At 47.0% G+C, this 25,931-nt stretch overlaps 1 protein-coding gene across 2 annotated transcripts; it reads left to right on the top strand.

Annotated features, from left to right (window-relative positions):
- Positions 1-2,417: 2,417 nt before the first annotated feature.
- Positions 2,418-24,700, top strand: LOC8041449 (zinc transporter ZIP3). 2 transcript variants are annotated; one of them, XM_029979915.4, is made up of 3 exons: positions 2,418-2,591; positions 20,374-20,853; positions 23,676-24,700. In XM_029979915.4, the coding sequence occupies exons 2-3, from the start codon at positions 20,492-20,494 to the stop codon at positions 24,250-24,252; spliced, it is 939 nt and encodes a 312-aa protein (XP_029835775.3). In that variant the 5' UTR covers positions 2,418-2,591; positions 20,374-20,491; the 3' UTR covers positions 24,253-24,700. The 2 variants fall into 2 exon arrangements, with proteins under 2 accessions (XP_029835775.3, XP_029835776.3); XM_029979916.3 differs by lacking the exon at positions 2,418-2,591 and adding an exon at positions 18,189-18,203.
- Positions 24,701-25,931: the final 1,231 nt, after the last annotated feature.

The following is a 25,931-nucleotide window of genomic DNA, read 5'->3' as shown; positions in this document are numbered from 1 at the left end:
TGCAGTTCCCCTGGCCTTCCAAAGCGAATAAATTTACGTCAAGTTTTGATTGCACGTCATGACGATCCTCACCTTGCTCGCGAATGCCATGCTAAAAAACAAACAAAAAGAACATGAACGTTCAATTACTGCATATTTATTTTGTTGCTTTCTTTAGTCGTTTCGGTCACTTTTTACCGCACATCGACAGACGCTGACGGATGCTTTTATTGGACCGTTGCCCGCACATGGTGGCACGTTAGAACGCCGCGCCGCTTTCATGGTCGAGTCTTGCGAGCGTTGTAAACGTTTTTAAACAAGGGTGGAACAGCAGACGGATGATGGGGAAAACGAACGCCGACGGGCAACGTTCATGTCCGCGTCCTTCGGGCATGGCAGACGACGATAGACAATGGTGAAATAGCAGACGATGCCGAAGGCCGTCGCGCATCTGCTCACGCAACTAGCAGGCGTTGTGAGACGCCAGACTAGACGTGCTGGATGTCGGGGAAGGGAGACACCTGGATTGTTAGTGTGTTCGGCCGAGCAGCCGAGCCAATCCAGTGGTAATGGGCGGAGCAACTGATTTGGGTTTGGGTCTTAGAGCGGGCCGTAACCTCCACCTAATTTGCGCCTAACAGCGTAAATATTGCGCGCACATTTTTTTCTTCTCGTGGAAAAATTACGAAACAAGAAAACGGGTCCCATCTATACTGTTTAAAAATAACTTTTTTTTTTCATTGTAGTGTTTCGTTAAGGCCCTAAAGTGAACTTTTTTAATTAAACATTTATATACATCAATTAAATGTTTAGTTTTTGGTGATAGCACATATTAGGTCCCTAAAATAGAGCTGGCTAACTTTTCGGCCGTGACGTCGTTTCTCTGCAGACGTTCAAAGGAACGGCGTTCCAAGGAGCGACGTTTCTGGAAAGCGTTCAATTTAGGCAGAACGGAAGAACGCCGCCGTCCCACCTTGTTGAGGTGGAACTGGAACGGACGGTCGTTACGTTTTTGAGGGAACGGCAGGAGGAACGGCGGTACCTTTTTTATATACCGTATGTCTTTAATTTACCCCAATTTAGTAGGCATTGGTTTTTTTTTATTATCGACTATTTCTATCTCCGACTACTTAGAAAGATAGGGACGTGCCCGGAAGATAGTCGAAAACGAAGAACTGGAACAAACCTGATCGCGGCGACTCGACACTTAGTTCCACGTGGATACTTTAACTTTCCTAGTTTATTTCATTCGCGGATTATGCAGCACATTATGCTCTTAAATTACACATCGTTTATGCAATGACACGCCCCAATTTTAGAATCATAAAGGGAACGTATTTCTTTGAAACCACTGGAACTTGTAACGTGACCTCGTTCCAAGATTTTGAGAGGCAACGAGGAACGAACTTTCGTTCCTGTTTTGAAGGAATGCGGACAGCACTGCACATGACCCGTGTCACGCTGACGGCTCCTTGTTTATAGTCACGTAAACAAAATGGCTGCGATCTTTACCTTTGAAGTCCTCTAACGCATGAAATCCATTAGAGGAAAATTGGTGGTTCACGCGACGTATGTTTTCCCTCTAAGTTTAGTGGGGAAATTGAACGGTTGTATAGGTCAAAAGGCGTAAATTTTCCCCGCCAAATTTAGCGGGTAACTGCGTTGGTGTATAGGTCACGTGACGTCGCTTTCTCGCTAAATTTAACGGGGAAACTGAATTGAGGATTTTGGGCCACGGTGCGCAAAGTTTCTCGCTAAATTTAGCGGAGAAACGGAGTTCACGCAGTGGCCACGAGACGTCCATTCCCCCAATGTGTATAGGTCACGTCAAGTCACATGACGCCACTTTCCCCGCGAAATTTAGCAGAAAATGCACGGACGGAGACAACACGGAGTTTTTGTAGATCGTTTTTGCCGTCAGGCAACGCGCTCTCCGCAACCCGCTATTACGATACTTGAAACTCCACAGTCAAGGCCATGGGCCCGCAGGCGCAGTAGCTTCTTCGTTTCAGAGGGCTTAGGGGAGGGGGAGACGCGGTCTACTCCTGGCAGTGGTTCGTGTCCCCGGCTACACTACCACACCATGGTGCGCCGCACTGCGCCTGCGTACAAGACCAGATTCGTGTGAGATGATGTATGTGCGCATGCGCACTACCGACAGCAGCGCCGCCGCAGCGGTCTGACGTCAAAGAGTTTGGTGGGTGTATAGGAAACTATGCCTCAAACTGTTTCACCACACAACAAACAGATTTCACATCCGACGGCAAGGCGGCCGGTACTTTGGGAAATTCCGAAGCCTGTATGCGCGTTGCCACAATGAACATTTTTTGCTAAACACGTGGCGATAATAAGCGTCGGGCAAAGTTTATCCAATCGCGCCTGTAATCGCGCGCCGATAACGCTTGTGCGGCCCGGAACAATAGCGCAGACCTTAGTAGGCGGTTTTGGCCCGTCAACGTCCGACAAGTACGCCTATATTCTCCGCAGAATGGCGTCGTTGCATAGCCTATCACGGACAGATGAAAAGTGCACATGTTAACTCGAATTTGATTTCCGCCAACCACCTTCTCGCCAAAGGACACATCACTCTCGGAGGACATCTTCCGAAAACCGTACGTATATATATTATTATTTAAATTTTTACGACAGTTACGAAGATAAATCAGTGTTGTACACGTTGCTCAAAAGAAGAAGAAAAAAAAAGGACGAAAGTTTGTTTTTTGTTTCTTCTGATTTTTGTGACGCGTTCCCGTTTCAAGTTCCATCTGTGAAAAAGGAACTCGTTCTCGCTTTAGTTAAAAAAAATGGAACGCATCGTTTCATGTACGTTACATTTTCATTTCGTTGATTACCATATTTAGTTGGATCAAGCAAAGTGTTCTTCTTAAAAAAACATCTATCTCATCAAATGGGAACATACGAATTTGAATGCCGTGATGGAATTCAAGTCTCAAAATCTCGGCTTTTAACCATATTCACGTTTGTGGTGGACGATTCAGACGAGCCAAATGTACTGTTACCCCACCCCACATCGCACGAGCGTTTTCCAATAACCTCGCACGTTTCAATCTAACAAAGTCGCTTGTTCGAACTTAACAACAGTTGCTTCTCGATGATGATATCCGCAAGACGAGCAAGTGAAGGAGAGGGTGGGGCGTTTGGAATGTCAGTCTTAAAAACTACAGGTCTATCTTCGTGAAGGTTGGATTGGTTGTTCAATTTGAAGGGTGGGGGACAAGGGAAGGACTAATTGGTTAATTTTTTTGTATCTTTTAAAGGGGACGCTGAACCAAAAACTACAGTGCCCATAAAAAGTTGCGTACGACCTTTCCACGAACCAGCAGCCGCTGATGTGCGCGAGCACACAGAACGAAAGTGACGTCACAGTACCCCGTTCACGCTTATTATGACAGTGAAATGTGTGGGCTCCGGGGAAGAGGAGAATAAATGCTTGCTTTTCATCTCCACAGGGAGCTCTGGTGTAAAAGATAGGCGATTGATTGGTCTAACAAGCACGTAGCTTTCATTTGTGGGAATAAAAAGCCTGTCTTTATTCTCCTTTACCTCGGACACGGTACGCTTCACTGTCATATTATGCGTAAATGGGGCACCATGACGTCAATTTTGTTGCGTGTGCTCGCGCACACCGGCGGCTGGTGGCTCGTGGAAAGATCGTGCGCCACTTATTAGACAGTTTTAGTGAACCGTACGCAAGGAAATTGTGGGTCGTGAGTGCGCATGCGCAGAACGAAATAAAAGGGCTAGCGTATTGCGTACGCACGCAACGCTGGGGATTTTGCGTTGCTGGCTAGCGGGCCTTGCGGGACGGTCTCGAGAGATCTCGGACCCAACGAGAGCGCCAGTTTCAAGATGGCGGTTGCCTTGACTGGCGCAGCAAGGGCGAGGTGGTGTTTTCGAAGTTCTGTGTTACGTGAAAATGCGTGGTGTTCAGCTCGGCGATTCTTTCTGGGACCTACCGCGGTCGAATCAGATCGCCCTGCAGCTGAAGGAGTGCACAGTGGAAATGTTCGCCGCTCGCAGTGTGCGTCGACGCTGCAATCTGCTCAACGCAAAGCCTATTCCCACAATTCATCTCCAGGACAAACGACTCTAAAAGAAATTGCCAAAGTTCTCGCTATGCACTGGAGATCAGGGTCATGAATTTCATTCCGCGATAGCATTGTAAAAGGTGCCGTTTCCACGGGACGACTGACGGAGGCTCCGTGATCGAATTTGGCTACGCACTCGTACTCGTAGCCTCTGTACCCCGCAGAAAAGCGCGCTTGACGAAGCAGCTGTGGCTTGGTTTAACCTGAAATAAAATCATTGGACACTTTTTCTTTTTCAATATTTCTTTCCAGGAGCATGGTTGCGCTAGAAGCACGCGGAATTCTACGGCTCTAGCAAATTTAACCAAGATCATGCGCGGTGTTCACTCGAAAACGTAACGCGCAACTAAATTCTGTCCGAGCAGGTCGTTTTTAGCGTACGCTATACTACTGCGTATTGCGTACGTAAGATCCAGCAACGCTATACTAAAACTGTCTATTATGGACACTGAAATGTTTGGCTCAGTATTTCTTTACGTGACCAATGTTCAGGATACAAGGGTACGTTGGATGTTCGGTAACCTGATATTTTGTTGTAACTGTAGGTCTCTTTGTGACAGTTTAGTGATGGCTGTAGTCGGACCTAGATTTCTGGGTGTGTGAGGATTCGTGGAAGCAAAAAAAGTAGTCGAGTTTGAAACTTCCCTCTTTCTGCGTCTTTTCCTTCGACTAAAAGTTTCGATTTTTGTACCGCAGTCTCGGGCACTCAAAAAAGAATCAATGTCCACTAGCTCTCCTTCACCCGACTGTTACCAAGCGAGGACCACACAAAATAAAACCTATGATAAGTAACCAAAAAGTTAACGAGATCCTGCTCTTCGCAAATACAATGTTTTTATACTTTTAGAATTTCCTTCTTAGAAATAAACCGTTCCAGTAAAAATGTAACGAGTTCTCGTTTCAGTTCCACCGGTGAAAAATGGAACGTCGGCGTTCTTTCGTTCCTCCTAAAAGGAACGCGTTCCAGGAACGCCGTTTCTTGGAACGCCGTTTTGTACAACACTGAGATGAATACATAAGAGAAATCGTGCGAAAAAAAAGAAAGAGGATATTGTTGCCGTGAGAAAATTGATTTCAGATTTTAACATAAAGTTGCAATTCGATGCTCTAATTTGTGTCGGCAGAACATCGGTGCAACTTATTTTTCAGACAATGTACGTTAACGAGTTACACTCTTAAATTAACAATGCATACACCAGTGCGTCCTATTGTTTAGGGTAGCTGTGAGCTACTGTTTTTTTTTTTTTTCGGTTGGTAGTCAAGATTGAATTTTTTTTTTTTTTTCTGTCCGACGTCTAAATACATTTTAAGCAAATTATAGAAACGTCCCACGACTTTGAGCATATGTATTTGTTTATGTATAATATTATAAAATGCAGAAGTGAAATATAAGATGTTATTTAAAATTTATGATGACGTAAAATATATTTTTTCTTTCTTGATAGAGAGAGGGAGATAGGGAGAGAGAGGGAGAGAAAAAGAGGGAGAGATAAAATAAATTAAGTTGGTGGAGAAGTTGGCTAATATATGACCAACTAGTTTAATAGGAAGTTGCACACCGTGCGACAATGTTAATGTGAACATGGCATCTTCACATCTTAGTTTTTAAGGGTAGGGACGGCAAAGTTTACCGCTTACCTATACTAATATATTTTGACATCCCTTTGACATGTAAAAAAAAAAAAAGTGATTGTTTGTTTGCTTAACAGTGTCGCGCAGTGCATGTCCTCGGTTGTTAGCTTCCAAGTAAATTCTACTGACAACTAAAATTGCATTTTCACGTTGATTTGAAGATGCATTTGCTTTAGCGTATGATTGATTAAACATTTGGGCTGTAGCATTTAATTTGCCATTATAATATATGCGATAATAAATATCGAAATATATCTTCGTTTTGTAGCCTGATTAAAATCAACATGTCAATTGGCTTTCCTATTTTTCATGTCGCGTAATTGTTGTCTTAACTATTTGCCGCATTTCCAGAAGAATATGTTGTTCCACATTTTTTTTAAAAATAACTTGTAGCTTTCCGTTGCAAAAGGAAACGAAAGCTCGCTTAAAGAAACACCAAAACTAGAAAAAAAGGTTTTATGAACGGCATAATGGACACTTATTTTTTCATAATTAAAAAAAAGTTTTGTGCAATATTTACGTCGTTAGACGCAATTCAGATGGAGATCACGGCCCGTTCTAAGCCCCGCCCACATATCAGTGGCCCCACCACTGATCTCTATGTCTATTTGCTGGATCGCGTTTGACCAGCTTGGACGGGAATGCGGCCACGATCGGCCATCTTTTTGGTAGAGTTTTATCGTCTCTAGCCATCATAATATGGCGGACAGCGCAATGGCGGCAGGCTGCCATAAAATAGCCGTAGATCTAGTACACTGTACCGCGGGTGATATTTCGTGCTTGATTGGAGTTGTTCGACGAAGCAGATTCTTGAAACCCGGCGTGAACGGGAGCCTCATCTTTGAGGACCCGGCGAAAGTTCTACGAAAGCGCAGCACCGGGGGAAAGCAGTGCAGCTCCCTTCGAAAGCAGACTCCGTACCGGCCTCTGCTTTCGATGCTTCTTTCGATGCGACTTTCGATGCGTGCTGTGCTGCTTTTCCCCAGGGCTGCAATTTCGTGAAACTTTCACCGGGTCCTCAAAGATCGGGCTACCGTCCACGCCGGTTTTCAAAAATATATTTCGTCAAACAGTTTCAATCAAGGACGAAATATCACCCACGCTATTTTGATGGCAGCCTGCCACCAGAACTGCCACAACGCTGTCTGCCATGGACGGATGATAGTGGCTGCAGCAGCTGTACCTTGCCTAGAGTTAAACTCTACTAAAAAGATGGCCGCCAGTCTGGCACGTAGCCAGGGGGGAGGCTTATGGGGCTCGCCCCCCCCCCCCCCCCCCCCCGAAATCTTCCATTTTGCTGGGACCTCCTCTCCCCCCTCCCCCTCATACAGCATTTTATTATGGGCGGCCCCCCCCCCCCCCCCCCTCCCCGAAACAAAATCCTGGCGGAGCGGGCAAACGCGATCCAACCATTGTCACAGAGATCAGTGGGCCCCACTCATTACTACTGGATTGGCTTGGCTGCTCGACCGAACATGCTCTGAAGCCCATTGCCTCCCTTTTGCGACATCCGGTGCGTCTAGTCTGGAAGTCTGACACCACCTGCTCGTCGCGCGAGCAGACGCGCGGCAGCTTCCGGCATCGTCTGCTATTGCATCACCGCCTATCGTCATCTGCAATGCCCAGACGCGGACATGAAAGCTGCGCATCGATGTCCGTTCACGCCTTCGTCCGTCTGCTCTTCCGCCCTGTCTAGAAACTTCTGCAACGCTTGCAAAACGTGACCATGAAAGCGGCGTTCTAGCATTCCATCAAGCACGAGCTACGGTCCAGTACAAGCGTTTGTCAGCGTCTTCCGATGTGCTGTAAAAGCAACCGAGAGGACTAAAAAAATTATCAAAATAAATATGCAGTCTTTCCAACTGTTATGTTCTGGTTGTTGTTTGTTCGCATGTCATCCGTGAGCAATGGGGGTCAGCGCCACGACGCACAATTAAAACGCGACCTAACTTGAGAGCGATTTTCCCTTCGAAGCAAAATAACGGGAACAAACTTGTACAAACTTGATGCGAGCCCGATTGCCTCCAGCCAAATCGCTCGCAAATTCTTACCTATGTAGGTATCGTCTCAGTATTGAAAACATCGTTGCAATCACAACGGTCGGACAATGCACAAAGCAGCGGGCCGCTTTTACGAGAACCACCATGTTTATTCACTATCAACACGCGCAAAGGATCGAATCGAGCCAGATCAATCAGCATAGTCGAAATGGGAGGATAGGCTTAGGCCAGTCCCGCGTATACGAACCCAAGCACCCACACGGCGCTTTTGAAGGTGCTTACTTCTGACAGTTTGCTGCAGATTAGGTCGGTTGAGGAGATCTTCCTCTAAACACCGCGGTGAACGCAGAAAGACTCGCAATCGTAAAAATAGACGAGGTCGACGAGCTGTGCTCCGCAGACTCCGGCAGCCATATTTGTTTTCGTTTGAAACCGAAGCGGCAATCTTGGTATGCTTTTGAAAACAATAATTACCCTATCCAGATTATTTTCTTCTCAAACATAAAAAAGCTACTGTCGATTAAGACAGTATTTCGGCACGGAGATACGATTTTACAACCAAAATTTCACACGTCAGTGAACTCTCCAACCAATGAAAGCCAAGAAAAGGTGCTTAGTTTTGTAAGCAACTGGCGGGGCCTAGAGCAAGGCTACCGTCACCTATATTGCGTCTAAGAGCGTGATTATTGCTAAAGATTTTTTTTCTAAAAAAAGGGTGTCTTATCTAGACATGTAAAGAAACATGTATTTTAAGGTGTGTTTTAAGTACTAAAAATGGCAGTCAATAACGGTGTGTTAACAAAAGTTGTATAAAGAAATTACGCCTCATAGTTTAACGTCTCATCCGATCGTAGTATATTGAAACAGTTTAATCAACTATGTCAAAGTTTCATACACTCGCGGACAACTTTCTGCGGCTCCGCAGTCAAAGCTATTCGCAAAATTCACAAGTTCCAGCTACGATGTCGCCGTCCAGGCGGTCGACTTCGGAAATACCGAGAGGGGGATCGGTTTTGCCTGTGTGTAAGCTCGCAACGTTGATGCCAGGCTCACGAACACCGACATAAGTCATGTTACGCGGCGACCGTAGGACAGACGTAGCCAGCCTCTGGTTTACACTGTTGCTACTGACAACGAACGAGTCCAACGAAACGGCGTTTTAAAAGCCCGTTCGCACACTTGCGTTTGACTGGGACCGACGGGGACTTAACCGGGACAAGGCCGGTTTTAAAGCATCTTGCGTTGGCTTATGGTCAGCTTCGCTGAGGAAACACTTTAAGTGAAGTACAAGTACATGCTCAGATAGTGTACTTCAAGTAAAATACAAGTGCATACTCAGAAAATGCACTTCAAGTAAAGTAGAAGTACATACTCAGATGATGTACTTCAAGTAAAACACAAGTTTTCTAATCTGACTTGAAGCATTACTGAAAGTACAATTTACTTAAAGTTCCTCCCAGCACTGGTTAAATGTTACTTTATTTTGGATACAACAAAGGTATGTGCACCGTGTGCTATGGAGTTTTGGTGCGGGCGTGTAGTAACACTGCTGTATCGCTATCGTCCGAAAGATTTTCCTATTACCTTTGTAACGGGCTTGTTTATACAGCGAAGCTGTTATGTGCTAGGATCTGGAGAAAAAAAATGCGTCCATGGATGTTAACAAAAAAAGCTTCCATTTAAACGTCGCTCCTTCGTTCCGATTGGTCGTGGCAAGTATAAATAAAAGAGGGGGCAACCCGCGTGAGTCAGCCTTCCTTGGCATTATTAGAAAGTGGGGTCCTCATCCCTTGTTATCATCTACGGTAACCGATTATCTCAGCTAAGAGTGCGCTGTGGCGAGGCTGAGGGCAGAACGCGCCGAACTAACCTTCTTTTCTTTCGCTTCCGTGATGCTGATAAAGAACCCAAGTCGCTGTAAAACCTAAAATAGCCGTATACCAACACGTATACGTATACCAACGACCAACAACAGAACGTGTATCGACCTCGCGTTTAGCGAGAACGTATCCGAAGTCGAAATACAACCAATGGCGGTTTACCATAGTGAACCATAAGGCAATGATCACTTGATACCCGTGACACACGGGCAACTCGAATGCCATTCACAACGAATGACATTCGCGTGATCGACGAATTGGCTCGCGATCTGTCGCGCGTGGAACGCCCCACGCTCGGAGTGTCGCGCGCTGATTGGCCGATCGTTCAAATGTCATTGGTTGTAAATGGCATTCGATTCGAGTTGCCCGTGTGACACTGGTATTAGTCACTTAGAATTGAACAAAGACAATTAAAAAACGAAGTCGTGTGCGTGTCTTCATTGCAATCATATTTAAATCGTATAGATGTCGTATAATTGCCGTAAAGTTGTCGTAAAGATATCAACTTCGCTGGTCCTCCATCTTCAAGTGAAGTTGATGGGCTCCACAATTTTATTGAATGCAAATCGCAGTTAATGGCGCTTTTTTATTAACATAAAAAATGCTTATGAAGAGTGCAGAAGCGTAGTAGCCCCGAGAAGATGGAGTGGCGCCACCTGGTGACTCCTTGTCGTGACGTTGTAGTAATACGTGACCGCTTCTGTGCTTCGTTGGTAGCATGTAGGTTGAGGTGTAGCGTTCACAATTCACGTTTGGTTGGTTAATTTGAACCAGAGTTTCGGGTTGCGTGTAACCTAATTCTTTCGCCGTACTTCTCGTCAAAATTAAGCTCAAGCAGCGTGACAACAGTGGCGTCGCGACCTACGGAACGGGACAGAGTGTCCCAGTTTTGTGTTATCGTGCTGACCACGAGCAAATCGGTCGTTGTCGTGACTTCGGAGGCTTGTCAAATAACCAAACCAATAGATTCTTGAAAACTATAATTTCCGGAGCGAGTTTTTTTTTTTTTTTTTCTGTCTTTAAAAAGCAGGCAGGCAGAACCAAATAGAAACTAATTGCGACTAGGTCCGAGCAGGCGTTGAACTTGTCATACCGATCGGTGTTTTATTTTTTTTTTTTTTCGCAGTTTGCTTGCACGGTTTTAGAGAGCAACACGAAAAATAATCCGTGCGCATCGCGGCACTGTTAGCGCTAACACGACATTGGCGTATTTTCGCATTTTACTTGTAAATAGTATTAGCGAGCACGAAATTTCATGGCTTACATTAAAGAATCTAAATTAGCTCTTTCCGGTAGCAATAATAACTTGGATGACATACCTTGGGTTGAAAGAGAAAAACTGGAAAAACCGGGCGATCGCTTGTTCGCGCTAACAGTGGCGCGCTCTCTGTACATACCGCATATAGCGAGGGTAATCCATAGCGTGTTTACTAGTGCTTTACGTCAAAGAAAGCTGCAAATACAATTGATGAGTGTGTCTCTGCAATGAGAGTATCCTGCTTCACCGCAAAACACTCCGAAAATGGCAAGGGGGCGACGAAGATATCAGACACCTTCAAACCGGAAGATCTAGGTAAAGGTTCAAACTATTTATACAAAATGAGTCAACTTAAACACAAAAGCACTCTCACAGGCACAAAACAAACGGGGTCGCGCGAACATATCTATTTAACAAGGCCGCTGGTCGTAGGCAGCGGGTGACAAGCACCTTGCTACGCCTTCCGATTTACCTTTCTTGGCCGACTTGAGCTGCCGCTGAAGTCGTTGGGATTGTTGGCGGTGCTTCCGGAATCTCTGAATCGAGTGTTTCTTTTCGTTTACTGCTTGAAGTCGGGAAGCGCACGGAGACCACGCAGAAGTACGCTCGATGGTCTCCGAGGCGAAGTATCCGGGAGGTGTTGGCGGGCATGAAGCTATCGTAACATTCCATCGCAAGTTCGCAACTTACACACAGCTTCCGATCGCTTCGCTTGGCGTATTCGAATTTGTTTTTAGGTTTCGTCCTGCGCCCTTTTTGCGTGATAGCATCAACAAAAAAAAGAAAAACATTTAGCGAACAGTTTCTGCTGCTACGCGCTAAAGGATACAACCGAAGCAAAGCAAAGCGGAGAAAATACTTGGCCTCGGCACGTGATACTTGTCACACTACGTCACCATCGAGTGTCCCAGCGCTCCGATCGGTTCCGCTCGGGGCTAATCGGGGTTCATGTGTCTACTGAGCGATCGCTGCCGCGTCTTGGGTTGGCTCGACATCGAGCATCGCCTAGATAACCCCCTAGCGACTCGATATTATGCTGCGGGACGTCAGTATCAATTCATGAATTGTCACCTCTATATATTTGAACCAGGGTGAAAGGATAGCGTACGAGAGTGATGTTTTGCCGTGCTGGCCGCGTATAACGCACAGTGTCTGTGTTAACGAGCGAAACATATGCGAATGATTTGGAGCTTCTGTAGAGCGATTTGTCTTTGCGGATTGGAAATGTACCGATCCTATTTTGGTCAAAAAAAAAAAAAAATCAAGTCAAATTGGACGTTTTAGTGATTTATAGTCTTGTGCGAATAGTGGATTTTGAGTTCGAAGCAAATAGTGGCTTTGGCCGAATATTTTCGATTCGAATATCGAATAGTTTTTCCACGCCTTTCACTACCATTGCATAATGCTTAGACAAAAACCCAGCTAAACTTGTGAAGGTTGTTCCACTTGTGCATTTATGAGCTAAGTTTCATCTATCTATATTTATGAACTGTGACTTCAGAAGGTCTGGTGTCTTCGGGTGGCAAGTAAACGACGGATTTGACATAAAATGAATCATGTAGAGATAGCCAACTATACCCAATGGTGTTAATTTAGAAATCTTGCTATATTAAATGTTCTTTCTTTAATCTCGAGTTAAAAAAGAATTAATCGAGCATGATGAACGCAGGTTGTAAGGGCATCCCTGCCTAACATAGTACACTCTTGCATAACAGTTTTACTGCAATGTAGATGTACACATTCACAAAGTTTTAATTTATTTACACATGCAGTCGTTCCGCTTTGAATGTATGATTTACTTCCAAGCACGCTATTACGATATTCATACTTTTCCAAGTGTTTTTCGCGGCGTGTTACTCCGTTGAGTGCGCTTCTTACCAAGCACCGGTGCGCTGCGGAGAAGCAACACCCGCGGAGCTCGCTTCCGCGAATATTGCTTCTTTGCAGCGCACCGGTGCTTGGCAAGAAGCGCATTCAACGGGGCCAATCCACCGCAATCAACCCTTCGAAAAGCGCGAATAGTGCAGTTCTTCTCGGAGCGAATATTGAATAGTGTATTATTCGGAATTATTATTCGAAATTTCGAATATTCGCACAATCCTAGTGATTTATACAGCGTAAGGTTGGTCTGCCAGTAGGGGCGACACTGGTTTACACTGTAGATGAGCAATTTTGCCAGCGCAGTACGACTGCTAACTTGGGGTATTTAACGTGCTCACGCAATAGTGATACACGACCGCACGCCGGTACGATGCTCATCCAGATCGAAACGGGCAGGGGCGGGGCTAGAGCCCAGGATCCCTGGGTTCTGCAGCGCGAGCTTTCGCTCCACGCGCGTCGAGCTAGGTGTGCGCTTCAGCCCACTCGGCCACCGATCCCCCCTCATGCAAAATGGTCCACCATTTTGCATCAATCACGTGAGCGAAGTTAAGTGAATATTTGGATCATGTCTACGAACCTGCTATGATCCCTGCCCACTCGTCTTGTTCGCTCGTTCGTTGTTGTTTCCGAACGTTTTTTTTTTCTTACGCTTATGAGATAGCTTGACTAACGTGATGTCCCCAGTGGCGACAGAACAGAGAAGCAGAAGATGATTCCCCCCCCCCCCCCCCCCGGACATCTAAAGAAATTCATGTAAGCACTACGGGGGAGGGGGCGGAAAATCTCACCCCCCTCCCCTATTACCGGCATCAGCGTAGGCCACCCATCTTCCGCATACCTCTGACGACTCTGCATGATGTTTCTTACGGCTCGTCGTCTTCTGTACAACACTGTTTGCTTGCGGTCAACGCTCACAACATAAAACAAACCGTGTCGTAATGAATCACGTTTAACGCAGTGGTGCCTCCTTTAGTAGCGAGTTTTAGTAGATCGTCCTGATAACTTCGGATTGAGCGCCACAACCGGAAATGGCTATACGCACGACGCCTAACTTTTTGCCTCTCAACTGGTTGACGCGGGAGAGATTGGAGGGGGGTTCAAGGCCTGTGTAAGCACGCGTCAGTGAATCACGCGCAAGCTTTTAACGACTTCCAGACTTAATTACTATCTTGGTAAATAGAAATATACCGTGTGTAAATAGCATATACAAGCTATTGTCAGCGCTAGGGAAAGTCTGACTTTCCCTAGCGCTGACATTCCTAAAAAAGACAAGCGACAGCTCCGACCTGGCAGCGACAGACTCAATAGCCTCCTGAATGGTGACTATAAAATTCTAGCTAATATCTTTGCGAGGATGTTGGACCATGGACTCCAAAGCGTGGCGGAGAACCATCGAGCATATCGTTAGCAAGGTCGCTCTATAGCGGAAAACCTCCATGCCATGCGGATTATAAGAGAATTGGGAAGGACACCAGACTGGTGGCCGTTCAGCTGAACATGAGCCAGGCCTTTGACCGGGTATCTCACGATTTCCTACGGGCAGTGCTGAAATAACGCGGTAATACATCCGGTTGTCTCGCAGCCCCTTCTCACCCTCCCTGTGGTGGAAGTGCGCTGGGCGGGAGCAAAAGGCTGCACAGAGTTGCGATGAAAACGACTCGTTTCTAGAGTAACTTTATAGGCACCGTTTTCGAAGGAGAGTATCGCAATGGTGCTCCCTGGACGGCCATGTTGGATCCAAGGCCGCGCTGCGGGAAGCGACTGTCGCTTCTGCAAGAAACCCGGAGGCGCGACGCGCTGCGGTGTGCGGAGCAGAGAAGACGTAGTGCGGCGACACGCCGCGCGTGCGCCGACGTTCTGTCATCTGTCGCTTGTTTCTCTCTATGCCCTCGGTAGAACATAATAGCCGACGAAAACGTTACCCCTTCGCAAGCCGTAGCTGCTCGCTGTTTTCTAGTCCGAAGTTCCCGGATGTGCCGGTCGCGTATCACTCCGCGAGCGCCCCAGACGCGTCACGCGAGCAAGGCAATCATCCTGCGTGTCTTCTGCTTCCCGGACTTGGGAAAAATGTTTTAGACCATGACTCACGTTATAAAACACCGCGATTGTACCGTACCGAGTGGCTACACATAACGTTCAATTGTCAAGGAACCTTCTAATTCGTTTGATCTAGTGTAGGGCGTGTATTTCACAAACACAAAGCGAGAAACATTTGATTTGTTCAAAACTCGGCGCCTGCAAGGTCGCTTTTCCTGATAAAGATCGGATCCAACTCGGCGCTTGTGACCGCCTCTCCGCCAAGGAAAAGAAGCGCGGTAGTCTGCCTCTGCAAGCAGAGCTTACGCAGTTACTCCACTCGTCTCCAGACTGCAGCGCCTCTCGCGGTGGCGAAGGTTTTCATCGCTACACACGCGCTGCCCGCAGCACGTTCAAAGGTCGCATTCCTTCTTTATATTTTGACTCAGGCTACTGCACCCACATAGTTTCGCTGCCTCCGTTTTTTTTTTTTTTTTTTGTTGATTGGTTTTTGAGTCCAAATGCTGTTTTTGGTCAAATTAGACCTTACTTATTTATTTGGTTTAAACCTGTTATGCCGTTTTGTGGTGCCGATAGAGAGACCAATTTTTTACTCTTATTCATTTTAGCTCTCGCTTGGAAAATGTAAAATGTACCTACATGAATTACGCACCTCTCACCCGTTAAATGGATTGTGCGCCTAAATTACGCGACGAAAATCCCGTGAAGAAATTCTTGGGGACCGCTATGGGCCAGCAGACAGCAGGCAGACGAGTTCACCGGTGCCAAACATTTTGAGAGAGCCTACATTAGAGAGGTTCCAGGCTGCGCGATCGGAGTCACGTGGTGTACGGGCCGCGTTTGCAACACGAGCTGCGAGGAGGTGACGAAGGCGTCGGTCGTCTGCGAGGCCTCTCAGCCTCTCCGCCCGCTTTCCTCCTCGACACGCAAGAACGCAGCGCATGCGCACTTGCGACCAATCTTCGCCGGTGGCGTCCGCCATTAAATGGCAAACGCTCCCCATGGTTTGAGATGGACCCTCTCTACAATCTAGGCTCTCAAATTTTTCATCGCGTATCGCGCCCCTTTATACCATTGCGCGCATACGGCGCCCGACACACTTCCCCTTTCAGCCACCATACACCCAGAGATAGCCAACTCGAACTCCACGAATATCGTATTACGCTCGTCTGCACACTGTACGGCGTTCACGTCGGCGGAGCAGCCGAGATCTGATGCGCTGCGGCTAGGTAGTAGGCGGTATGCGAAGCGAAGACTCGGCCAGTGGTATGCTACGGGTGGTGCTTTGGTGGTGTTGTTGGAGTTCACAGCGCTAGCGATAGTCAGTTCCCGACGCACGGGAAGAACTCGGAGGGCCGCAATTCTGGGGCATCGCGGTGACGTCTCAGGGCTCCGAGTGTGTGTGCTCGTGAGGGAGTGTTGCGCCGAGAGGCGTCTGCACAAGGCCCCCTGCAACCTGCGATGACCACGTGACAACGACCTTGGGCACAGGTTCGCGCCTCTCACCTGTAACTTTTTCTCTTTTAGTTCTAATTAGTACCAGTTGGAGAGTAGATTTCAATTTTACTGTTTTGTCGGGATTTAGCATATTGTCCACGCTAGTGTGTTTTCAAGGATGTTAGCACTTGCGGCTGCACCGATATTTTTACTGTATTCTTATTTTTTTTTTCTTCTGGATCAGCGCCTCGCGTTATTTAAGTTAAGCTATTTTTTTCCTCCCTATGACGTGTTTTTGGGGTTTTAAGTTTTGCGCTGATTTTTTGTCATTTGAGTAAAGAACGTTTATTTCCCTAACAACTCCTCATTTATTCAGAATCAGAATCTGCTTATTGTTGTCACAGCGCTTTTACACACATGTGACAAGGGGGGCCAGGAAAAAAAGCTGCAAGTTTGCAGCTTGACGGGTTCTTGCCCCCTAAAACACAGGCAAGAGCGGCACTGTCATCACAAACACACACAAAAAAAAACATAGTGAACCTAATAACTTACGTAACATGACATTTAGCAATATATTAAGTATCATCTTAATACACATTGAAATAGATAGATATAATAAACACAAGACAAACATTCTATTTATTACCGCAAAGTTTAAATTTTATGGACATTTAACGAAAGTTTATTAACAATCACCTCCAGACACGAATGCAAAACACAATAAAGGTAACTTATATAAGATGTCGTATAAAATAAGTGTCACTGAAAATAAGTTGCGCTTCAAAACAGACTGATGTAGAAGATATAATAAACATAAGACAAACATTTTCACTCAATATAAGAAAGCCTGAGTTGTATGGCCATTTAATGAAGGTGAATCAACTTCTTGGGAATATAAGGTGTTTAACAGTGACGGTAATCTCTAACTCAACCTCTGGAAGCCAAAATTAGTTCTAGATGATGGGATTCGCCATGAATGCCAATGACGTGAGGGATATAATGATACATTGATTTCAAGTTTAGCGAGGTCAAAAATCACTAATATATTCTGTGACAGTTAATCTATTAGAGTACATGTTAGATACGTCAAGTATTTTATGTTTTATAAATAAAGGAAGAGAACTATAATCACGCGCTATAATCATCTCACCTCAGTGAGTTCGTCCTCCAGGGCGTGGACCTATCGCCCGGCCAGCGGTTCTATCAAAATATAAAGTTGTTTTCATAGAAATAGGGTATTTTTTTTTTTTGAATGTCTCGAACATGTGACACCTCCATACTTTTCGCCCTCCAACTGGAACCACTCTGGCCGGCCATCATCCAAGACAAGTCCAGAGAGGGGCTTACAATTCGGAATCAACACCTGAAACTTTTCACCTGCGCCGATGCTGTGGCATTCATCTGCGCCTCCAAAGCAAAAGGGGAGGCCGCTCTGAGGCACGTCACAGCCCTTGTGTTTCCGCAGCGGAAATCTACACGAAAATATTGACCAGAGCTTGGATCGGAAGGTGGGCTACGAAGCCCAGAACATTTTCAGAAATAGATTGGGCGACGACGGCGAAAAAGCTACCTGAGAGCTCCGATCGTCGAACGTGAACCCACAGTGGAAGGGTGGCGTCTAAAAACGAATGCCATGCGGGCCAAACTTTGTCCGTGAATCGGCAGGTGCTTATCGTTTTTCAACAGAGCCTACGTTTGCAACGCCGTGTCCTATCCAGCGTGTCCTATCCAGCAGGCGCAGGCCGCCTGCTGCATGAAATCAACCGCCCAGCGGATCCATTGCAGCTGGCTGACCTTCATCTGGAGATCGTCGGTGGAAAGTACGCGGCGCAGCAACCTCTTCTTGAGCCTGGAAGCCGGATAATTGGGTCTGGTGAATCCGGTCCTAAAAGTTCATGTCCAGCGTTTCCTGCTATTGAGGGACAAGCGTGAACCTGTCTTCATGGGCGCCCTCCATCATCCCGGCTACCCGTGACTCGACAGGTGGATGGTGAGCACCACGAGCAGAAGCACTAAGGGAACGGGCGCAATTCTACGCGGAGTTTTTTTTTTTTTCGTATTTTCTTGTGGGACTATCTTCAGAAATCAAGCCGCAGGAAGCTATACCGGGACACGCTCTTCATCGTGCTCTCAGTGCCGATGGACTCAATTCCCCAAGGCGTGGGAGGACTCTTCAGGCCGGTGAAGAGAATCAACGTCCCGGCTAGCAGCAAGGACTTCTTTTAAGAGTCCACCTCCAGGTGCTGCCGGTGAAAATGCGGTTGGAGACCAGGAGAATTTTGTGCCCTGGTCAACGAACTGCAGCCTGTGTGGCGAACTCTTTAACACGCGTGTTTGTAGAGTGCTCAAACACCTGCCTGTTTTGGGACGAGGTGCGTGTGGCGTTACGGATAGATTGTGACATAGAATGGAACTCTTTTAAGTACCTGGATCTTCGCGCTACGGACAGCATAGACATTGTTAAGGCAATAGTACTGTTTGGGCTCCACGCCATTTGGTTAGTTCGCACTGCCATGGTGGAGTGTCACACTGACGCCAGGCAAACGTGGCACATATTTCACGTCAAAACTCAGGGTGGCTTCTCTCTATCGCGGTGAAGGACGGGCGGCCTGCAAGTTTGGAGTAGCGGGAAGTGGAATCTCGGCTGGAGGCATGACGACTCCGAGACCGGCACGTCCGCCTGCGTGGGAACCAGGGTGCGCCGAACTGGTTCGCCACGTCTTTGTCCTCTCGGGGGAGGTGCGGCAGTTTCCCCGATGCTCGCTGCTCAGGGAACCAGAGGACTCTGGCCACATTGAAGTTCTCACTCTTTCTCTTTTTAATGTGCATCATTTATTTTAATAACTACTATATGACCCGCTGACAGTGTATGTACATCATGTAAATAAAATTGTTAAAAAAAGTTTAGAAGTGGCGTAGCTCCGTGGCATGTCACCCGCTCCAAACACAACGAAGCCAGGATCGATTCCTGTTGGTGAAGTGCGTTTTTTTCTTCAAACAGTTCGCGATAATGAGAATGAATTTTTTACAGCTATCGCAATAAGCTGTAAAAAAACAAATACGTTGTCAACCAAACGTTACAGGACGATATGGAGACAACATCCGCCACTAAATTAACTAAATGGCGCGAGCTCTCCGAGATGCACGAAGTACTGCGTACATACCGTTTTCGCGTTGCGGTTGCCATCTTGAAATATGACGTAATTGGGTTGGGCGACAAAAACAAAAGTAAATAGTTCAAGCGTAACTGCAATAAAAAAGTATAACCAAGCGAGAAGTAGAACAATTGGCACGAACCCCTTGACTTCTAGCGCCTCCCAGTCAACAATTAAAGTGATTTGCTGTTTTTCCTCAACTCAGCTACGGCAGAATTCAACATAACAGCAGCCCCCCCCCCCCCCCCCTCCAAAATATAAATAAACGGCCTACAGCATCACTTTAACTTCCATAACGATGTCCGATACTCCGCCGACGCCTTTGCGCATGCATCGTATCTTTACCGGGTACCGTTATTAGAGGTATCAGAACGATCTACTAAAACTCTCTAACATCCATGATACGCACTACTGAATAGAGGCGTATCAATGTGGGCGCGTTGATTATTTTAAAATGCTTACGTTGCGCGACTGTCTATGGCTTTACACTTTGTGTAGGAAGACTGGTTGATCTTGCTGAACCGAAATACCTACGGCGAAACAACCTCCTCTTGGCCAAGCCGGGGCCGATTTTTTTTCATCCTTGCGTTGCGTGACCTCCAGCTACAAGATTTTCTCACATGTGTTATCAATATTCCGTGCATCTTAACAAAAATAGACAAGTAAAATATGGCAGAGTATTTTGTGTTGCGAAACACGTCGATTTTATTGAATTGCGATGCCTACGGGCGAACCGTTTACCCTCTTGACCACCATCTTTGATTTATGCAGCGCCCCCTATATTCGCTGGAACTTGCGAATGGGCGCACCGACACACCCGCATCTGAATACAGAAAGTTGTCCACGAGTCCATATGCTCGCGCCCATTTGTCGCAAAAGTTTATCTTTACTTAATAAACAAGTGAAGGCGTTTGTTATTACTCGACCTTTGGCCATTCTTTTTGCAGTGTGTGTACGAGATAAGGCGACATTTAGTGTAACTCAACTATCTATTTTTTCTTTTAGGTCAAGGATTCATTAACTATGCCAAACGCAAACTAACATTATCAGACAAGACCACGCCAGTAGCCGTTGTCCACATCCAAGGAGCGTCCTCAACAAGGTGCCTGGAGACGACAGAAACATGGCGGTTCAAGTGGCGCAGATCGTAGCCCCCTTGCTCCTCCTCTTTGGCACAATCTTTCTCGGTGTCCTCCCCATTTGGCTGGTAAGGCGGGTGAGTGCCATTCAGCGTGGTGCCCAAGTGTTAGCTTTCCTGGTGTGCCTGGGCGGCGGTGTCCTCTTCGCAACGACCTTCCTGCACCTCATACCAGAGGTCCGAGAAGGATTCGAGAAGCTGAACAAGGACTTTCCCGTTGCTGAGGGAGTCATTTGTCTGGGGTTCCTGGCCGTGTACGCCTTGGAAGAACTCATCCACGCCTGGTTGGGCGATGACCACAGCGTGGCGGGTCATGGTCTTGCGCACTCTCCGGCTCTCGTGGAGAGGTGAGCTATCTTTTACTTACATCTGAGCCTCACCTGTATGTTGGGATCTACCGGGAACCGCTTGTTTGGAAAGGTGATAGTACTGACACTGCAGTAACGACCTGAGTAGGCCTTGTCCAGGACAGTTTCTCGGCCATGCCTTGAGACTGTCTTGAGACTCGAGATAAGACTGTCTGGTTTAATTTAGAGCAAACCGGTCCTTCTCTGCAACCGAGATTTGAATCGTCTCAGGAGTTACAAGACGCTACGACAGTGACTATTCTTCCCGTGGTTTAGATATAGATCTGGCGCTACGGTTTGTATTGAAGACACCAACTTTTGTCTATCCTATGTTTGCTAAAAGCGACGAAGTGGTGTCCACGTGCTCCCGCCGATAGCACCTAGAAGACCTAAAAAACCAGGTCTGTAAATTACGCTATGGTTAGTGGATTCTTGACTTGCCACAAGCGGCAAGCCGAACGCGGTTTGACAGATCAACCGCCTCCGCCGGTGCGCCTTTAGCAAAGACGACGAAGCTGAGACACGCCGACGGCGATCGAGCAAGCAACGACACCGCGGGACGACTGCAACGGCGGTATTTATTCGGATCAAAGGCCGTCTTCGCCGGTGCGCCGCTAGCAAAGACAACGAAGCTGAGGCACGCCGACGGCGAATGGGCGAGCAACAGCACCGCGGGACGACTGCAACGGCGGCATTTATTGGGATCAAAGGCGCGAAATAAGCATGAACAATTTTTATTTGAATCATAACACGCGATATCTAAGTTGGGGACTACATACCTTTGCTGGGTCTTTCCTGTGAACTTTTTACAGAGACACGGGGTGCCGCATTCAAAACACAGCTCCATTTGCAAAATATGGGGGCCCTGAAAAGGGCCGTTTAGACCGCTACCAGAACCTATAACTGACGTAACAGCACTTGACGAGCGGTTGGCGCGTAAGTCGTCTTCATGCACGCAGGCGGGCGACGGGCTCAGCGCAGCGGATCACTCGAAGTCGTATGACCAGAACGGTTGCCACGGTAGGCATCGTTACAAAGAAGAGAACAGTCGGACCCAACAACAAAATAAAGTAACAAAGTGAATAAAAAAAAAAAAAAAAAAAAAAAAAAGGAGGGAGCAGTTTTTGGGCGGCGTGTTCTTTGATGAAAAATGTTGCTCGCAATGTTACTTGTTTGTTTTCTTTTTTGTTTCTTTACCCTAGAGGATGCCACGTCCCTCATTTGAAGCTGATTTGTTAATTCAATAACAAACAACGCGTTGAAACGAAGGAGGGAGGGAGTCTTGGGTGTCAGAATTCTTGAAAAGAAAAGTAAGAATGCACAGTATATACCGTACTGCAAGACCGTTATACTCCGCACTCGGCGAGACCTCATGACGCCGCCAACGACCGTTAGGCTATTTATTTTGTTTCTTTAGACGTTTATCGCGACCACTACTCCACCGTGCCTCAGATTTTCCAGCGAAAGTCCGGCAGTTTTTAATAATTATTAGTATTTTCGTCTGAAGGGCACTCTTCAAGCATCATAAAAAAAAAAAAAGGAAAGAAAGAAAAAGGCTGAGCTCCTATGGAAACGCAGCGACGCCACCGGTCTGCAAACAACACGGCGCCGTTTCGCACGGGAGACAAGAGATGGCGCATTAAACGTCGCCAACGAACGAACATACGGCGCCAAGAGCAGGCCTTTTTACCAGATGATCTTTTCGACTCAAAAGCGGCGCGCGTTCCGCAGGCGGCGACAGTCGCAGAAACAAAAAAGACAGGCGCGGTAACAGCAAGGAACTGTAGTTCCTTGTCTGATAAAGACGCCGGCTCTCAGCGTCGTCTGCTCGTTCATTGGCGGCAGTTGGCGTCGCGACCGCTTGCGCCATCTCTTGTCTCCCCTGCGAAACGGCGCCGTGTTGTTTCGCAGAACGGTGGCGTCGCTGCATTTCCATAGAAGCTAAGCCTTTTTCTTTCTTTACTTTTTCCGCAGGTAAGTTCGCTCTTTGCAAATTTTACAAAAAAAAAAAAAAAAAAAAAAATGCACCATCTGTGGGCAACGTTGCACAAAGTCGTAGCGCGATAGTTTAAGAAACCGAAATTTCCGATCGATTTAAAGAGCCTGGCGTCTCCTTGTTTCACCTTGTATACTTCGGGACCAGTTTTCTTGGCAATGATGCCAAAGCTCTGGGTATACCGGGCCCTCGCACACATTAAGCGCTGATCACAGCTGTGCTCGCGCGGTCTTCACTTATTCGGTAATACCAGAAAAAGTTATGCCAAGTACAGTCACCACAATAATACCGGAGCTGGTAGTAGCAGCAGTAAAGTTGCAACAGGTGCTACCCTTGTGTGTTCTTACAGATGTATTATACTTTTGTTTATATGTTTCTACCTTGAGCAAACCGCTCTGCTTTATGATTATTTTCTTCACTTCATAATTTAGCGAACCAGCACGAAACGTAAATTGACCACATTACTTCCAACTATTATCACTTGTATTAGTAATCATGATAACAATGGGCAAGTTTGTCTGCTATGCATGCATTTAGACCACGATGTTGTTTACCGATTTGCTGCGTTCACTGACATTTGTTTGCTTTCAAACTCAAACAATCGCAGTGCTTGCTTGGCTATTACGTGAAAGTGAGAATTATGAACGTCTTGGTATCGCGCGGTCATCGGTCTTTGCATACTTGCAGTTTATTGTGCAAATACTCATAAAAGGAAACATTACAAAAGGGAAATTATCAGTATAGAAGAGCAGAGACGTGTATTTGACCCTAAAAACCTTAATGACGTGATGACCTAGGGCTAACTCGTACCTTTTTTTATTCACAGTCGCCATGAGCGGGAAAACTCGAACCAGGGCGGCTTGCAGGAGCACCAGGGGAACAGAGAAACAACCCAGGAACCCGAAACAGAGACTTGCCCGACTACCACAGACGACGAGGCACCGCTACACGAGGCCACAACCGCCGGCATCCTTATCGTGGCTGCCCTGTCTTTCCACTCCCTGTTCGAAGGACTGTCCTTGGGACTCCAGGACAGCGAGCGAGCCACCTGGATCATGTTCCTCGCCATCTCGTTCCACAAGTACGTCCTAGCCTTTGTCGTCGGGTTCGACATCAGCGCCAGTCGGGTACGGCCCCGCAACGTCGTCATCCAGATGCTCGTCTTCTCCGTGATGTCGCCTCTGGGAGCACTAGTGGGCGCCATCACGAGGAACAACCTGGAGGACACGATAGTCGTCGTTGTGCTCAACGGGATAGCCTCAGGTACCCTCATCTACATCACGTTCTTCGAGGTGCTGCAACGCCAGAAGAACGACACGCTGTCCGGGCTGTGCCGGCTGCTGGCTGTCATCGTAGGATTTACACTAATGCTTACCCTGATCTTGGTTCTGCCACATGATTGAACTATAAAGTTAAGCTGAACCATGTTCAAATTTAATGTTTAGAATTGTGACCACCATGTTGTCGTGTGTGCTTGGGCCGATTCATGTCGTGGGGGCGTTGAATATCAGCCCTGACCATGATGGTCTTGAGAATAATGGTTATGATCAGTAGACAGTGACATACCGTAGGCATGTGTATCACAATTTGCGTTGCCGGACAGGGTTATATTTCAATAGCAGTGTGTCAAAGCAGAGACGCCAATGATGGCGTTATAGCATCGCAGAGTTCAGAATGCGGTTTATGTACTAATTTTGATCTGAGAAATAGGTAATTATTTGGAAAACGATTCAGCTGCAAGTATAAAAACGTTGCGGTTACTTGATGATGCCAGAACGTTCACAGCTACATTGCACTCATAGTCAGGGATGGAATTGTTGAATTAAAACGTTAGGAGCGTGTTGGTGGAGACTTATGTTTCTTGTCCTCTTTATGTTTATTTGTTCTGTGTTTATTTATAAGGAATGGTCGAATTCTTATAATCCTGAAGTGTGCCCCGCGGCTCGGAGCACGTGGAGCGAAAGCTCGCGCTGCAGAACCTCAAGCATCCGGGCTTCAATCCCCACACTGCCCGTTTCGATCTGGATGCATGAGCATGGTACCTGTGTGCGTTTGTGTTACAGTGCACTATATAATAATATAAGTGTTGGGACCGGAGCGGCTCGGTCGAGGCGTTTGGTGTAGATTGCGATAGACGTCGACATTGGCGCATCGGCAGCACAGAGCCGTATATGTAGAGAGTTTGGTCAATGAGAGGTGCGGGCAGAGCCAGGGCTTGCGGCAGACTCGGAAAGAGGGCTTGGCACGCTCTCTTGACCAACCAGAAGCCTAAAAGAATCCCCTAGCGGTGGTAGTGAGAAACAGTCTGATCAAAGGTCTATGTTCGTATATGGTTTTAATAAGCGCGTAAGAGTGAAGTGTAGTAACTCTTCGTGGTTGAAAATAGGGTGCACTTGTTGTTTTCATCATGATCATGCAGAAAGATGTAAGAAACGAATGCGCCGCTCAGCCCTGTTTTGCGCGGACAGAGTGTGACCGCTCGGACGGCAGATTCCCGGTCCTGGGCGCTTGGCGTACAGATTATGTCGATCGTTCCGCTAGTCGCACTCTTCCACCATCATTTTGGATGAGCGTGATTGAAACATCACGTGTACCATATTTTCAGCCATCGAGAGTTACTCTGATGCAGTTATCAGGTTTGTTTCTCGCGACCACCGCCAGGGTATTATTTCCGGCTTCTGGTTGGTCACATTCGAATTTCTGAAGACGCCCTGGAACACGCCCAGCCCGCTTTCGGCCAATGGCGCCTCCTTATTTGTGTCTATACTTCCCAACGAATGGCCAAACTCTCTACATATACGGCTCTGCGGCAGCAGGGTCAGTGTGATGGTTGCGCACGTGCACTGCGTGCACGCGCACGTGCAGCGGCACGTGCGGACTGCAGCGACTTTCTGCTGCCTTGTCGACTGCAGCGCCGCGATTGTTGTCTCCACGCGCAGCCTCAGAAGTTCCCATTGTCGAGTCGAGGCGGTCCAAACACTACCTTGTGTTCTAGTACACTGTAGTAGTGTATCGCTACTGCGTGATGCACGTTAAAGACCCCAAGCTGGCAGTCACAATGCACTGGTCAAATTTCTCATCT

The sequence above is a fragment of the Ixodes scapularis genome, unplaced genomic scaffold (genome assembly GCF_016920785.2).
Source record: "Ixodes scapularis isolate PalLabHiFi unplaced genomic scaffold, ASM1692078v2 PGA_scaffold11__112_contigs__length_91849675, whole genome shotgun sequence".
Taxonomy (NCBI): domain Eukaryota; kingdom Metazoa; phylum Arthropoda; class Arachnida; order Ixodida; family Ixodidae; genus Ixodes; species Ixodes scapularis.
The sequence above is the reverse complement of the archived record's forward strand: the minus strand, read 5'-3'. Positions and strand labels throughout refer to the sequence as shown.